Genomic DNA, 16,915 nt, shown 5'->3' on the forward strand with positions numbered 1-16,915 from the left:
TTTTTTACTTCTTCCATGACGTTGCTCAGTTTTTCCTGCAGGCACTTTATCTCAACTTTTGATGTTTTTTGCAGGACAGTTTTCTCCATTTCCAATATGTCGATGAGCTTCTTTTTCTCTTCTGTCTCCTCCAGGAATAATCTTCTGTCTTCTGTTATTTGCTTTTTCAAGATTTCTGCACTTTGTCTCTCGGCTTTAAGTTCGTCGGTCAGCTCCTTCATTTTCAAAAGGTTTTCTAAATTATTTTCTTTTTCTTGCCTTAGCTCCTGTTGGCATCGCTCCAGGTCTTGTTTCAGAATTGCGATTTCTTCCTCTAGGGCCTTATTCTTCTCTTTCTCTTCATGAAGTTCACCCATAAAAGCTTCAACAGTGTGAAAGCAGGAGACCCTCACGTCTTCATATTTCTGCTGTACTTCTTCCTTCTCCAAATCTTTGACTTCAAGCTGAGCCTGAGAAGTGATTACACCAAATTTCAGGACTTCCACGTCTCTGAACTTCTGCAGGCTTTCCAGTTCGGCCTTCGCTCTGCAGGCCTGATCGAAATATCCGACTTTCAGTTCCTCTTGCTTCTTGATTTGGAACTCCATTTCTTGGAGCTCTTCCTCCAGTTTCTCTCTCACTGAAATCCTTTTGGCCTTTTCCTTGTTCAAAAGGCCGTTCAGTCGATGGATCTCTCTTTCCATATTATCGGGCTTGGCAGTAGAGCTCCTGCCTTGGGGGTGTTGGTGGTTTCCCCTCCTTGGATTAAATCCCATCATTGTTGATCTTGCACTTTGCTGAGACATTTTCTCAAACACTATCACTAAAATCGTTGATAAAATATCTCAAAAAGTTTGCGAGCGTCTGAACTGGTCAGTAGTATTGTGAGCAATGACAAATATGCAGAATTGTGTTACAAACAATTCTGCAGTTGATGACATCACAGACGGCATCGCCAGTGACATCACAGAATCTCCCTTTGCTGGCGGTGTGACATCATTCCACCTCCAAATATCTTGTTTACAGTCAAAATAGTCCATGATTCTCTTGTCTTATGTGAGGGACATCAAACTCATTTCCATTTGGGCCCAGATCAAAAATCTGAATGTTGTGCCAGGTTGCATTGATAAAAACCAATTCAATTGTTAAAATATCAATGAATAGGTGTTTCAGCATTCGATAAGTGTTTAAAATAAATTAATATTGAACATCTTTTCACACTAATCAGTCCGTTTGCGATTGTTCAGACTTTTGCAGCGCCACTCTTTGGAAATAAAAATGAACTAAAATAATCAAATGTATCTTTTTAGACTCCCAGTGATCTTGGGGTTTCCCAACAAGACAATGTTGACTGTTTTAACCTTTCACCTCCTCGCCTGCTTTGGTCACATGAGCTGCAGACTAGCAGACAAACTTTAATAAAACTTTCAACGGCGGGTAAAGTAGCAGGTCAATGGTGGAGAAACCAAAAACAACTCTGTCTCCACTGTTTGCTGAAAGAACATGGAAGATGGCGAGGAATATTTTAGTAGAGAGCATCCATCCTCACTTTTCATCAGTTTGAACCTCTGAGCTGATAAAGGTGTTATTGTTGCTCTGGCAACTAACAACATGCATTAGAAGTAATTTATTGATAGTACGATAATTATTCTTAACCACATTAAATAACATTTACCTTAGTATGCTAAGTGTATTTCTCGATGCACAAATTGATGATATTGTTCAGGGATTAAAGAATTTTTATTGTCATATCAGCCACTGGCCACCAGGGGCTCCCAAAGCGCCCCAGCCTGGCTCCAGTTTGTACGGTGGCCCTGAGGTTCAATTTGAAACCACAATTACAAAAGCTCTTGTTTTGTGAAATTTTAAGCAGGATCGGGGGTGAATAAATTAAATTAAGACTAAGAGAAAATCACACAGTAACTTTTATCTTTGATAAAACCTTTGTAGCCCAGTGTTATACGGAGGTTACTAACAACTATATGTTCGGATTAATAAAAGTTTTAATAGGTCACTACAAGACTTGAAGTAAATGTTTATTTACTAAAAATAACCCTTTTGATAACCAGGGACTACATAATCTTGTTTTGACAGAAATATATTCGTATTCCTTAATATTTAAATAATATAAAGGGTATTTTATTTGGCTTTGCCATTTGATTGGTTATTAATACAGTCCGACTGGGGCGTGACTCCTGATTGGTGGAGAGAAGGGAAGGATGGAGAGAGAAGGAGAGGAGTGAGGAGAAGAAAAATGGTGAATATCGGAGGGTGAGGCGAACCGATCAGAAAGGAAGAAGAAAACGGATTTGAGCGAGAGAGAACGGGAGAAAAAAACCACACTGGAGAAGACGAAGTTCGGAAGAAGTTTGAGGGACTTAGGTCGCCGCGAGAGGGATTGAACAAGAGAGACGGGAGTAGTCCGGACGAGTTTGGCTAAGCTAAAGGAGCTAGCCACTTCAAGCTAAAGGAGCTAGCCACTTCAAGCTAAAGGAGCTAGCCGCTTCAAGCTAAAGGAGCTAGCCGCTTTGGACAAGGGACTTCAATACACTGAACACGAGTCCAGTGGATTTGCAGCGCTCTCAATGTTTTGTTTTTTTCTTCGGGACTTCAACTCCTTGTTTTTGTAACAGGCCTGCAACGTTTTTTCACACTCTCCTGGAGGTCGTGAGTAACCCAACTGCCAGGGTTACATTTGTTTAAGACTGTTGTTGTGTTCTGGTTCATTGGAATCAAAAGGTGGACATTAATGTCTTAATATTTTTTGCCTTATGTTTATGTTTTGTAAATATTATTGAATGGTCGTTCAACTTTGAAGTTACAGGGGTGACTAACTAATAGGTTTTCTGTCACTTTAGTTTAATAAAGTTAGGCTGAACCATTTCGCCTAAAATTCTAAACTTTCTCTGGGTCATATTTGTCATAAATTAGGTAATCGGTGCCGCACAACAATTGGGGTACGGGAGGTACATGGAACCCAGCACCCTCCATTTTAGTTTCTTTACACAGAATGGAAGAAGGTGCTACACCTGTTTTATCAAAGATACAACAATTTTGGGCTTCTTCACGGTCCAGATTATTAAATTATGATTACAATTATCATCTAATTCCATGTACAGATTTAACTCTAATCTTAATTTAACTGGAACCTGAAAAAGTCTAAACGTGTTAAATCACGTTTCATGTTTGGTATGAAAACTAGTGATGGTGAGATGAAGCCTCATGAGGCTTCATTTCTTGAAGCTTCATGTGCTCACGAAACCACCTACTGGCCAGGTGTATAATCACAGCCAGCTGTATCTCAACACGTGTGATGCATTGAATATTTGTCTATTATGGCTCTTGGGAATGACGTCACAAAAGGTGTAGGACGAAATCATTTGTCTACATAAGTTATGTACATACATATGTGTATAATAAAATATTTGAATGTATTCTCTGTAATTTTTCTCCAAATAGACGTGTCATGTGATATGGCATGTTGTGTAATAATGTTTATCTGTGACTCTAGAAAAATGGCTTAATCAGGCAGAGGACAGTGAAAGTGCTTGTGGAACTAGGGAGGGGGCAGTGAATAGGCTAATGCTTGTGTAACTTGGATGATTTCATGCATTTTTATTAAGAAACAACAATTTCTCCACAGTTTTTGGTTTCAAACGATTCCTCTTTTTAGACACTACTTCTCCAGCCTTTGAAAAGACACGCTCCTAAATCTCCGATCTCTCTCTCTTTCTCCTAAACTCTCCAAACACCAAACTAACTGTCTCAAACTAAATAACCACAATCCAAACTCTGCTATCCAAACTATCAAACCTCTATCCACTCTCTCAACTGACCGCTGGAAAATAGAGGAAAAATGCCAATTAATTTCACAAGTTTAACAATAAAACTGAACATTGTTGGAGTTTATAAACTGTTTTGGGGGCGATTTGCAGTGACCAACTGACCTGACCTGCATGTTTTAGGGGATGTGGGGGGAACCGGAGCGCCCGGGGAAAACCCACGCAAACACGGGGAGACCATGCAAACTCCACACAGAGGGTCTCTGTGAAGACGCAGCGCTAACCGCTGCGCCACCGTGCTGCCCACCATTTTTCTGTTGTGTTGGGAGGATCTATTTTGTCAATCGGGGGAAAAACTCTCTTTTTAAAGACAAAGTTCTGTCTTTAAAACTTTAAAGTTTTAAAACTTTGAAACTATAAAGTTTTAGAACTTTAAAACTATAACGTTTTAGAACCATAAAGTTTTAAAACTTTATGGTTCTAAAACTATAAAACTATAAAGTTTTTGATAAATATCAAATGAATCTTTCTTATTCTTCTAATTCTTTGTTTTTCTTTGACTTAAAACCTAGAAATTTTTTTATTCTTTTCCAGATAGTTTTTTTCGGTTTCTTTTTACCGTCTAAATCCTGAAGATCACTTTCTTCTTGAGTCACGATTTTCTCAATGGTGTCAGAGTCCTTAGAACAACCTGGTTCTGATTCTGGTTCTTGTTCCGGTTCCGGTTCTGGTTCTGGTTCTTGTTCTGGTCTTGGTTCCTGTTCTGGTTCTTGTTCCTGTTCCGGTTCTGGTGCTGGTTCTGGTTCTTGTTCTGGTTTTGGTTCTTGTTCTGGTTCTGGTTCTTTTTCCGGTTCCTGTTCTGGTTCTGGTTCTTGTTCCGGTTCCTGTTCTTGTTCTGGTTCTGGTTCTGGTTCTTGTTCTGGTTCTGGTTCTGTTTCTGGTTCTTGGTCTGGTTCTTGTTCTGGTTTTGGTTCTTGTTCCGGTTCCTGTTCTTGTTCTGGTTCTGGTTCTTGTTCTGGTTCTGGTTCTTGTTCTTGTTCTGGTTTTGGTTCTTGTTCTGGTTCTGTTTCAGGTTGTCCAGGTTGTTCCTCGTCTGAATTCATGTTATCATTTGAATCATTAATCGGGTCAACATGGCCGTCTGATGTTTCCTCCTCCTCTTCTTCTTGAAGACTCGCCGTGTTGGTTGACGGTAAATCGTTCGAAGATTCAACGATATTTTCCACAGAAAAACTTTTAAATTGGTTTTGTTTTGCTGATTTTTTAAGTGAACTGATGTCTCTTTCATATCTGATGGAGAGGTCTTGATACAAAATGTCCAGTTTTTTTACTTCTTCCATGACGTTGCTCAGTTTTTCCTGCAGGCACTTTATCTCAACTTTTGATGTTTTTTGCAGGACAGTTTTCTCCATTTCCAATATGTCGATGAGCTTCTTTTTCTCTTCTGTCTCCTCCAGGAATAATCTTCTGTCTTCTGTTATTTGCTTTTTCAAGATTTCTGCACTTTGTCTCTCGGCTTTAAGTTCGTCGGTCAGCTCCTTCATTTTCAAGAGGTTTTCTAAATTATTTTCTTTTTCTTGCCTTAGCTCCTGTTGGCATTGCTCCAGGTCTTGTTTCAGGATTGCGATTTCTTCCTCTAGGGCCTTGTTCTTCTCTTTCTCTTCATGAAGTTCACCCATAAAAGCTTCAACAGTGTGAAAGCAGGAGACCCTCACGTCTTCATATTTCTGCTGTACTTCTTCCTTCTCCAAATCTTTGACTTCAAGCTGAGCCTGAGAAGTGATTACACCAAATTTCAGGACTTCCACGTCTCTGAACTTCTGCAGGCTTTCCAGTTCGGCCTTCGCTCTGCAGGCCTGATCGAAATATCCGACTTTCAGTTCCTCTTGCTTCTTGATTTGGAACTCCATTTCTTGGAGCTCTTCCTCCAGTTTCTCTCTCACTGAAATCCTTTTGGCCTTTTCCTTGTTCAAAAGGCCGTTCAGTCGATGGATCTCTCTTTCCATATTATCGGGCTTGGCAGTAGAGCTCCTGCCTTGGGGTGTTGGTGGTTTCCCCTCCTTGGATTAAATCCCATCATTGTTGATCTTGCACTTTGCTGAGACATTTTCTCAAACACTATCACTAAAATCGTTGATAAAATATCTCAAAAAGTTTGCGAGCGTCTGAACTGGTCAGTAGTATTGCGAGCAATGACAAATATGCAGAATTGTGTTACAAACAATTCTGCAGTTGATGACATCACAGACGGCATCGCCAGTGACATCACAGAATCTCCCTTTGCTGGCGGTGTGACATCATTCCACCTCCAAATATCTTGTTTACAGTCAAAATAGTCCATGATTCTCTTGTCTTATGTGAGGGACATCAAACTCATTTCCATTTGGGCCAGATCAAAAATCTGAATGTTGTGCCAGGTTGCATTGATAAAAACCAATTCAATTGTTAAAATATCAATGAATAGGTGTTTCAGCATTCGATAAGTGTTTAAAATAAATTAATATTGAACATCTTTTCACACTAATCAGTCCGTTTGCGATTGTTCAGACTTTTGCAGCGCCACTCTTTGGAAATAAAAATGAACTAAAATAATCAAATGTATCTTTTTAGACTCCCAGTGATCTTGGGGTTTCCCAACAAGACAATGTTGACTGTTTTAACCTTTCACCTCCTCGCCTGCTTTGGTCACATGAGCTGCAGACTAGCAGACAAACTTTAATAAAACTTTCAACGGCGGGTAAAGTAGCAGGTCAATGGTGGAGAAACCAAAAACAACTCTGTCTCCACTGTTTGCTGAAAGAACATGGAAGATGGCGAGGAATATTTTAGTAGAGAGCATCCATCCTCACTTTTCATCAGTTTGAACCTCTGAGCTGATAAAGGTGTTATTGTTGCTCTGGCAACTAACAACATGCATTAGAAGTAATTTATTGATAGTACAATAATTATTCTTAACCACATTAAATAACATTTATCTTAGTATGCTAAGTGTATTTCTCGATGCACAAATTGATGATATTGTTCAGTGATTAAAGGATTTTTATTGTCATAACAGCCACTGGCCACCAGGGGCTCCCAAAGCGCCCCAGCCTGGCTCCAGTTTGTACGGTGGCCCTGAGGTTCAATTTGAAACCACAATTACAAAAGCTCTTGTTTTGTGAAATTTTAAGCAGGATCGGGGGTGATCGGTGATAAATAATGACAAGACGCTGTTCTGCTAGAATAAATGTGTCCTTTTATTCCGCCACAGATTACAGCAAATTCATTCACACAACAAACAATACGCAATGCTTAGATTCTTTCAATCCGCTCTTACCGTGACACAGTGAACCGGAGAGTCGACAGTTCAGGGAAGAGCTGCAGCAACACGTAATTGGGCGTCCGTACTCTACTCCGACGCTACTCTGACTCTACTGACCAATGGGACTTTTCTGCTTTTTATACTCATTACCAAAACAATCTCGAATGAAAAAAGGGAATGACCATTTCCCCTCTTCCAGACGGGTTAGCCATTCAGAATGTCACTTCCCTGCCCAATTCAATCAACATACAGAACAAGTTCCACTTGGCCTCCTGTGGTACATGTCTGGACCCCCCGTGGTCCATGGGCTCCAGAGGCCATGAGCATTCCTTGATTCAATCAATATACAGCACTCAACTTCTTAAAATGTGTTGAAAATGTATAAAATGAGCTTGAAAAAGATTTTCAAATCACTATAACTAATTATTTATGTTAAGAAGTCAAACTGGACTGAATACATTTACACAGATTAAAGATCACTTTAAACAACGTTACATGCAAAAATGATGGTATGTTCTTAAACATCTGGTGTAGTTTGTGCAGCATCGACCTGATTTACACACTTAGTTGAAAACAAATGGCCGACACAAATGTGTAATTTCAGTCACTAAGCTTTTTACCTGATACATCTCTGTCCTGTGAGGCCTGTTTAGAGCCATTAGGAAGTTTATTTCTGGAATAGGGTTTGTTTTTAATTAACTACTCTCCATAGTATGAATATTATTTGTGTTTTTTTTCTTTCTATTTTTAATCTGTTGTCCTTCGTTTCCCATTGTAAGAAGATGCCAAAAAGCCATCAGGATATTGTTAGTGGTCCTTAGGCGTCAGTCTGAGGACATTAAACCCGCTGTGAAAATGAGCCCCAGCTGTTGGACGTTTTTTTCGCCCCACATTTATTTGTTTGTCAATTTTAGCGTCTGCTTTTGCCAAAAAGCATCTCTGCCTCTCAATGGCTCCATCGGTCGTGTTTTGGCCAACTCCAATTTCATTTCTTTAGGTGGTAGAAGACAGAGTCAACTCTGACTCACCCAAATTAAGTGAAGAAGGCAGAGCTCCAGAAAGGAGGGCGGAGATATTTGTTTCTAGCAGATAACTTAATGTTTAATCGATAGATGTGATAAATTTGCCGTAAATTTTGGTGCAGGGGATGTAAAAGTCAGAATGGTTTCATAGCAGGAGGACATGACCCTTAATTGACCTGTGCATTCATAAATAAAGAAGCTATATCCGAATAACAATGCATTACTCCGACTGTTAAAATCCACTTAATATTTAATAGTATGTCATTCCTGTTAAATTTCTAAAGAATCTATAATTTATTTAAATTCTGATTTTAAATTTAAGTGCTGAAGGCACATTTACAAAACTTAAGTATTACTCTAATTATAATTTTCTCCATTTTGTTCCATATTTCAAAGTGTTTTTTATAATTTTTATAATCATAGTGTTAGAATCCAGCCTCTTGGATTTTCCATAAAAAAACACTTTTACATCTTAGGAGAAAGCTTAAATGCCTTAAACTAATGAATGCATATGGTTTGCAATAAATAGTATTTTTGCTTTAATTCGAGTATAACCAAAACCCTTTTGCGTGACAAAAATCTATAAAATTGGGTATTTTAATTATTTTAAGAAGTTTTTAAAGGTCTGTCGTCACTACAGATATTGCTTGGGCTGAACAGATTTCTCGAATGATTCGAATAACTCGATGATTAAAATTCTTCGAGGAAAATGTATCTGCCTTGAAGCTAGCATGGTGTTGCTATCTGGACTTTATTGGCGCTGTGCAGCGCTCTCACCTCCGCCCGAATTCATATCTATGCTTCCACCTATCAGTTGTTGATGGAAGCTAAGTGTTAGCATAACGTCCGATTTTCAAGTTCGGTCTGGGAGGTTTTTATTCACTTACGATAACGTCCGTGTTTTTGTCATTTTTCGGGGGATTAAGAAGCATCCTTAGGTTGACTAGCACGATGCCTGACGTGCGGCAGTCTTTTCCCTCCCGGAGCTGCTGACTGGTAACACCTGCTTCATATGCTGACAAACTGATAAAAGTAATGATGGTTTTTATGTCTCCACAAATGGCTGAAACTGATGGTGGAAGTGCAGGAAACTCTCGTATTTATAAGGAAATTTTGCAGATTATGAGGGCACATTCTTGTGCAGAAGTTTCATAATGGCCAAGAAAATCCGATGTCCTTTGTGCTAGGATTGTGGTAAAGTCATGTTTGTGTTCACACTCAACTTTGCTGCCAGACAAACAGTTTTTAATAATTCTTGGAGGTCCTGGAAATGGTAGGGTGGTCTTAAACCAGAAATCAAAAGAGGTTGAAATGATAAAAGACACCTCCGCCACACCATTCCAAATGTATGAGACACCATCTGAATCCACATAATGAATTTGTAAGGCATATGATGTGTTCAAAGCTTTTGTCTATCACCCCACTTCCCCTCAGTCTTTTATCTCCATCCTGTCAGTTTACTGACATTTTGCTCCGTGATGGCACGGCCTAAAATCTAACAGCATTAATGTCTTTCTGTCCATCCCCACATATCCTTTCTGGAGATGTTATGAGTAGTTACTGTCAGTTGAATATCAAGTGGCTTTTAAAAGAAACAAAACTGGAAATGAAATAGTAATGAGAGTGATTTTAGTTCACGCTTTGGGCCAAGGGATATAAAAGAGCAGGTCTTAGCCACTTAAGGATATGTGTGACTATTTTAACATAAGTGTCCTCATTATGTATGCTCAAGAGAGGGTTATTTGCTTTTGTGGCTTTAAGCTTGGAGATGTCTGCCTGCATGAAGAGTAAGCGGATGTTTATGCAGTTGTGAGTGTGTAGTTGCAGATAGGAGCTGATTTTCATTAATTATGGGTGTTTCCCAGCTTTCCTCCAGGACTGATAGTGCACTGCTGTGATAGTGGCTCATCAGAATAAATGGCATTAGCACTTTGTTTAACTCTTGCCCTGGGGTCTTGTTTCTCAACCCCCTTTTTTTCTGTTTTTTTGTTGTTGTTGTTGTTTTAAGTGGCAGCATTGCATTAAGCCCCTTGCGCTGAGCCTATTTCTCAAGCATTACCCTCCCAATGGAGTTCACCACTAGTGGTTTAAATCTAAACGGAGAAGGGGAAAGAGATGCAGAGGGAGACTGAAGAAAGCCAAACAACCTGATATGATTAGCATCTGTATCAGCACACATCAATCTGCGAGGCCTTTAGAAAAGCACGACGGGCATGACGGAGCATTAAGCTAACAAGCTAAGAGAGACAAACAGCATGGTGGGGATCAGGGAAGGATATTTGGTTACGGCTTCACACACTGTGGCTAAGGCTCTCAACACAGCATCGGAGGGGAGTGTCGCTTCGCTTCGCTCATTAGCATGGCTGCCTGGATTGAGGTAGAAGAAGGCCTGCTGCAGGGGGGCCGACTTTGCATAGAGGGGCCCGCACAGGAAGCCCGTTCCTCCAACATGAAAGCCAAGCTGCTGTCTGTGTGACTCTTTGTGATTCCTGCTGGATTTTTTTCCCCCCTCTTCTTTCCCCTTCTATTTTGTACTCCGCCTACTCCTAATCATATCCCGCATCCGCTCTCTAACCCATCTCGTCCCTAACCTCTTCACTAATCATGGAAGCTGGAGAGGAATAAATGCTGAACAGATGCTAGTATTGTCAGGGGCCGCTTATGAGCAACCATGTTTTCACAGCTCAGTAGGAACGAATATTTTGAGTGGGTTACCTTAAATTACCCCTTCCTCTGCTCAGTTTAACCCTGACTACTTGAGTCTCAGTGCCTGTTGGTGTGTGGACATATTACTTTTTTTTTTTTAAATTTCCTCAGTAGTGCCAGCTGTTAGCAATCACCTGTGGATACTTAATACAAACTAAATAAAATTTCCAGCCGATCTTATTTGGATTGGTATTGCCATATGTGTCAATTATTTTTCTAGACTTCTATGATTATCTGCAAGCCATAAGTATCATGGTATACTACATACATTCATTGATCGTTTTACAAACTTGGAAAGGGTATAGATATGTTTTCCATAACAAAGCCAAACAAATATCAGGTGCCCATTAAGTCGGTTCCTATTACTTTTTTTCTTTTTATGTATAATTGTCACAGTGCGATGTGAAACTCTGCAGTTCATCACTTGTTGCTTCATTTGAATTCTGATTTTCTTATAAATACAGTCTGACAGATAATTTCATAGCGTTCTGAATTCCTTTTGATATTAGAGATGAAGATAAAGAAAAAGAGAGGGCCTCTCATTACGAGCCAGCAGAGGGTCATTTATTTGACACTGCGTTTAAATTACTGCTCCACGCGCTTCCCAATCTCGCTGGCTGTCGCGTTGACACAAATCTGAGTGATACTGATTGCTTTTAGCCATAACAAAATATCTATATCTTTCAGTTTTTATTCAGATGTCACAGTCTACGCTTTGCCAAGATATATTAGGGAAAGTCGACAAGTTTTGTAGACGGCTCCATTTTGACAAAATGCCCATTGCAGATTTATTTTCTTTTCACATTTTGACACATTTAAATGTCTCAGCTCATCAAAGAAAAGAAGGATGCAGTTTTCAGTTGTTGATTTCATGTTTTAGTGGAAGAAAGAATGAAAATTAAAAAAAAAGGCAAACCAAACTGACCTGGATCTGTGCCAAGCTGGGCATTTGCAAAGAACCCAGGGGTAAATATTTCAAACCTCTGTGCAGGACTGTTTTACTTCCACATTGTGGGTATTTGAGCATTATGGTTCACTACAGGTTTTCTACCAGATTTAACACCTGGCTTGATATTCATAACACCTTTCTTTATCATTAAACAATATCCCGACTGTGTTCATTGAGCTTCCCTTCTCAGTCACTAAACATATACATCAGGTGTGGGCATTCAGCGCAGTTAGAGTCTATCCAGCTGGCTTTGTAAATTATCGATATGCACAGTGTGAATTCCTGACGCTTCCTTACTCATCTTTTTCTTGTGTGACTCCAACACCGTGTGACCATCAGTGCCTTAAGCGCTGCTATCTGTCTCGTGTGAGGCTCCATTCAACACTCTGAGTTTTAGATTAGCATGTGAAATATGAAGTTTTTACTACGTTATATTGCTTACATTGATTCTAAAGTGATGAAACATTTGCAATATAGTGTGAAATACTAATATAACCCTATTTGAAATATTCAGCCTTTTATTTAATTTTTAATATTGTAATGTTTCTTTTTTTTCTTGTAATAATTTCATATTTACTCAGTTGTTGACTTTATGTTTTATACTGTTCAGCTTATTTTCTGCTGTAATAGGTAGTGTGTACAATATAGATATTCCTCTTTAATTCACAAAAAAAAGACAAGTTGCAATAATTTTTCTGAGTTTAATCAATTTAATTCTGTTAAAAAAAACTTCCCTAAAACCAGTTTATTTATCTATTTTTTTTCTTTTTACAAATATATACTTGTCAAACATGTCATTTGGAACAACAGCTTATAAACTTTTTTCAAATGCCCCTTAACCACACATTGCTTCTGAATGTAGTGGCACTAACTTGGTCTGTGACATTTTTCTGCACAGCACCTCCAACTGTCCGGATCATTCACTCGGGGCATGCCTGCAACGTTGAAGAGGAGAGACACACAGAGAGGGTGTACACCATCAGAGAAGGAGAGACGCTGGAGCTCACCTGCCTAGTGACAGGCCATCCTCGGCCACAGGTAAAGGAAGCGATTTCATAAACCCCATCTAAAGTCACCGACTGAAATAGCTACATCAGGATATCAGGGGAGAGATGGTAATTGGGCCTCCATCTGTCTCCATTATTATTTTTTTCCTTATTCTGCACAGGCATCATGGTGGCACACTAAAACCAGCTTAAAAAGTTTAATCCTTTAATTATTGATGGTTTAGCTTGTACTGTGCACCTGGATGTTGATAATAAAAGCCTAATGAGAACACAGGAAGCAAAACAGCAGAAACATCTGCCAAAACAAAGCATAATGAGTGAGAAACGGGCCGCGGCAAAAAGACTCTGGGTCATGTAAATCCACATGGGTGCTCTGCGTCAGATAAAAGCTTTTCTCACATTCGTATTTACAGATGTGAATTAATTAAAAAAGAAAACTTTGTATTTGTTATTGTTCTCCACTTCTTGCTTTCATCAGGCAAGAATGGAAAAAATAGTCTTTGATTCCTGCAGATACTGATTTGCCCGAAATTAATCAACCATCCGTTTTTTTCTTGTACTAATCTTCTTCTGCTAGTGTTTCAAACAATTAGGTCATATTTTTTTTCCAATTATATGAAGTTATCCCTTCATACTCAGGCCAGATCAAGCTCGTACATTAAATTAATATGACTCAACTGTCTGTTTGATGGACAGGAGCCATTGGACGTTACAGCAAAACAACATATTGATTGTCATTTTCCAATTGCTAAGCCAAAGGCTTTTAAATTAGCAAGTTTCAGACATGCAGTGCCATCCTTGTTTAGGTCACAACTCTGCTCTCATTGTATCTTTTCACTTAATTAGGATTTTTTTTTTTTCGTTTTTGCAAAACAGAAAAGAGCGAAAAGAGGAAGGGTGGGAAGAGAGCAGAGCGGGAGATCAAACGCCCTGCAGGGCTCTGGCTGGGGAGGTAGCATCTCCTTTGAAACGGAGTCTTTATGATTCTCACGCAGGTCCACTGGCACAGAGAGTCTCTGCAGACTTTGGGACATGTCTGATATTTCTGCCCTCTGGCAGTGGCAGGGGACCTGTTTCTGCACACAACCATCCTGAGTCTCTGAGGAAGTTTCAGAGGTTACCTTAGGAAGCGACGGAAAGGAGGTTACTTTTAATACAGAACTCATGACCCTGTTAGATACATGCGTACATGTTTTCTTTTAAAGCAAATAAAGTTCACCAGCAATCTTTAATTGAGGTCTTTCTTTACTCCTGAACTTTTTTAATTAACATAAGTTTCTTACCTTTCATGGCATTTATGGGGAGAATGTAATCAGTTCTGTCAAATTGCCGTGTGGAGCACGATCAGCTGTGATTAGACCCAGCTTGTGCTGTTGCGTCAGTTCTCACATCTCCTGTGTTTAACAGGTTTCCTTTTTTATCTCTGGAACTAGATTACATGAGTTCAGGAAGAGTAACCACCAATACTTCAGAATTATTCACACGTTCATTATAAGGAGACATATTTCTACTCAGCTTATTCACAGCAATCTCCTCATTAACTTGCACACTTATTAAAAATGTGTGAAAAACACCTTGTAATGAAGTCATATTGTACTATTCTAGTGTAATATCACCCTCAAAAAATACAAACTTTGTAATTATTGCTCTGATCAGGCAAGTTTAAGCTTGATTAACACATAATTGCCTTAAAAATATTATGTTTTCTCGTCTTTCCCAGTATTAAACCAACAGAAAAGAGTTTAAAAATAAAATTTCCACTGTTTTTTTGTTTGTTTTTTTTCCTTGAAGTTAACTAGCCTTAACTAGGCTGTTTACATACACTATGCATCCCAATGCTGAGCAGGTTATTCACCAGCAGAACTGATGCTATTATGGAAAACAAATCTTTGCTCACCGCAACAACAGAATCCCAGAGGTGATTAAAAACTGTGAAACCAGACAAAAACACCAATAATGTGAGATTATTTCAGAGCAGTTATGGTTAAAAAACCATGTACTATCTTTCTAAATTGTGTGGAAATGTGTTGATGGAATGAATTTTAAATGACTTGCAATGTTCCTGGAGTGTTGGAAAGAAAGAAAATAAGAAGAATAGCAGAACTAATACTTATCTAAGGACATCGTGTACAGTTTTTTAGCAATTAACATATAAAATGTATATTAAAACCAGGTTTAACCCAGAAGTTTGTAGTAATCCAAATAGAGATGTTGAAGTTGGAAATCCTTCTTCCTTCCTCTGTGAACGCTTGCTGGTTTTATAATTGTGTTTTTTATATAAATATGTATTTATATGCTACTGAAAAAAAAAGTTTTTTGTATCTTTTCTGCAGGTGTGAATAAATGTTGAGGTCACTGTAAACAAGTGACTAATGAAACTAATGAATCATTGCCAAAAGTCTGTTGCTTAATAGAAACATAATGAAATGGAAAAGATAGCTTTCGCTCATATATTAATTAAACACATATATTGACATTTGAAAATCGTAGCCAAAACAAAAACAAAAAGATTATTTAGCAAATTATTGTCATATTTATGATAATCTATGTCTGTAAGGCATTCTTAATGTACAGTAATATTAAATAATTTTTAAGCATGAATTGGTGTCTTTTTATGATTCACATTAAATTTGACAGGTGTCAATATTCCTTCATAATTTACAGTAGATCCAATTGAAACAACAGGACTGAAAATAAGAAAGAAAAACAAAAATAGTTTTTTTTCTTTTGCTTAAGTAATTTGAAATTATCTCAACTACCTCAGTAACCATTGTATATTTATTAAAATATGTAATGAACCAAAATTGAGTTACTTTTGCAAGAGAAGCATATTGTTTGCATTCGGAGGGGAACAATACCTGCTTAAACATTTAACTTCAGTCATGAGGAACTAGTATTTGTCTTCCCGTTTGATTTTTAACTCAGATATTCACCACAGCATTTGAGTACAGAATTTACAGTGTGCCTATTTTTTTCCTGCACATAAAGTTTAAAATGCAGGTTGCAACAATTAAAGCTCACATAGACACAATGGGTGTATTCAATTTTTGGAAATTAACAGAACACATGCAAATTTCCAAAAGTAGAAACCAGCAGAGTAAAATGTGCTAAGTTTCCCTAAATTGCACAGAAACCACAGCAGGATTTCCCACTGTTGTGTGTGTTTGGATTTTGTCCAGTCAGGCAGCAGCCTCTTTACAAGAGGGCTTGATGTCAGCCCTAAGCCCATCCGCCCACCACCCCAACTTGGAGAAAACACACAGGCTTTCTAATAATAAAGCCTGGCATTCACACAATTCCTCCTCCACTCACACGCAGGCACACACAAAAATGGTAACAACACCTGTCTGTCTTCTCATTTAATTATCTGAACACTGAATAATGTGCTTTTTGGTGCTTCCTTGTTGGCATGGCATTTCAAGGTGTGAGAACAGGCGCTGCCAGAAACATGGGGACCTGTTGACATGTGGCGAAAACACCAGCCAATTATTTTAAATTCTTAAAGATGTGCACTGCAAGTGGCACCGGGTAAATTGTCTGCTAAAAAAAAAAACAGACAGTGGCATTTCTCCATACAGCCATGCCCATATCAATGTCGTGTTTTGTATATTTCCTCGGTGACTGCCTGTAAATGAACAATACTGACAGTCAGTGAGGATTCAATTGCATCTGGCACATTAAAGTAGATTAAGATTAGGGAAAATGGGAGGCCGTGTTAGAATCTCATCATGACACAGTTAGTGAGTTCTTGGATAAGCAATATGGGAAGGCACCTGCTTGAAAGAGCAAACCTTTAGATGATGGTTGTAGATTCAGGATGCCCAGAGTCCCTACCAGAAGAGACCTGAAGTCATATGTAATGTCTCTGTGCTCCCACATGCTTGCAGTGAAGACGACGCGTCTCTCCATAAAATTGGTCGAACTAGTCATTTTGCCTTGATAGCCGTAGTACCGGTGATGCAATAAACCAAGACACAGAGGCCAGCTCAGACGCCACGGGGTTCTGTAATGTTAGTCACACAAAATGACAATAAAACCTCTCACTGGGTGTGTTCCAGAAATGTCAGCTCCCTGCAAATCAAATGAGCTTACATCCCTGGTCTGAATGTTGATTTCAATCTAAATCAGTCAAAATGTAGTCCCTGACTTCTTTGTAGTGATTTGAAAAT

General features: G+C 38.8%; 1 protein-coding gene across 1 annotated transcript in view; it reads left to right on the forward strand.

Annotated features, from left to right (window-relative positions):
• The window catches only part of mdga2a (MAM domain containing glycosylphosphatidylinositol anchor 2a), a 195,026-nt gene that overhangs the window by 63,453 nt on the left and 114,658 nt on the right, over positions 1-16,915 (forward strand). Inside the window, exon 2 of the mRNA XM_055044237.1 lies at positions 12,638-12,777. Within this exon, the coding sequence (XP_054900212.1) occupies positions 12,638-12,777 (140 nt within the window). The remainder of the gene's footprint in view (positions 1-12,637; positions 12,778-16,915) is intronic.

Source organism: Poeciliopsis prolifica, unplaced genomic scaffold (assembly GCF_027474105.1).
Source record: "Poeciliopsis prolifica strain line A6 unplaced genomic scaffold, Auburn_PproV2 SCAFFOLD020, whole genome shotgun sequence".
Lineage (NCBI taxonomy): Eukaryota > Metazoa > Chordata > Actinopteri > Cyprinodontiformes > Poeciliidae > Poeciliopsis > Poeciliopsis prolifica.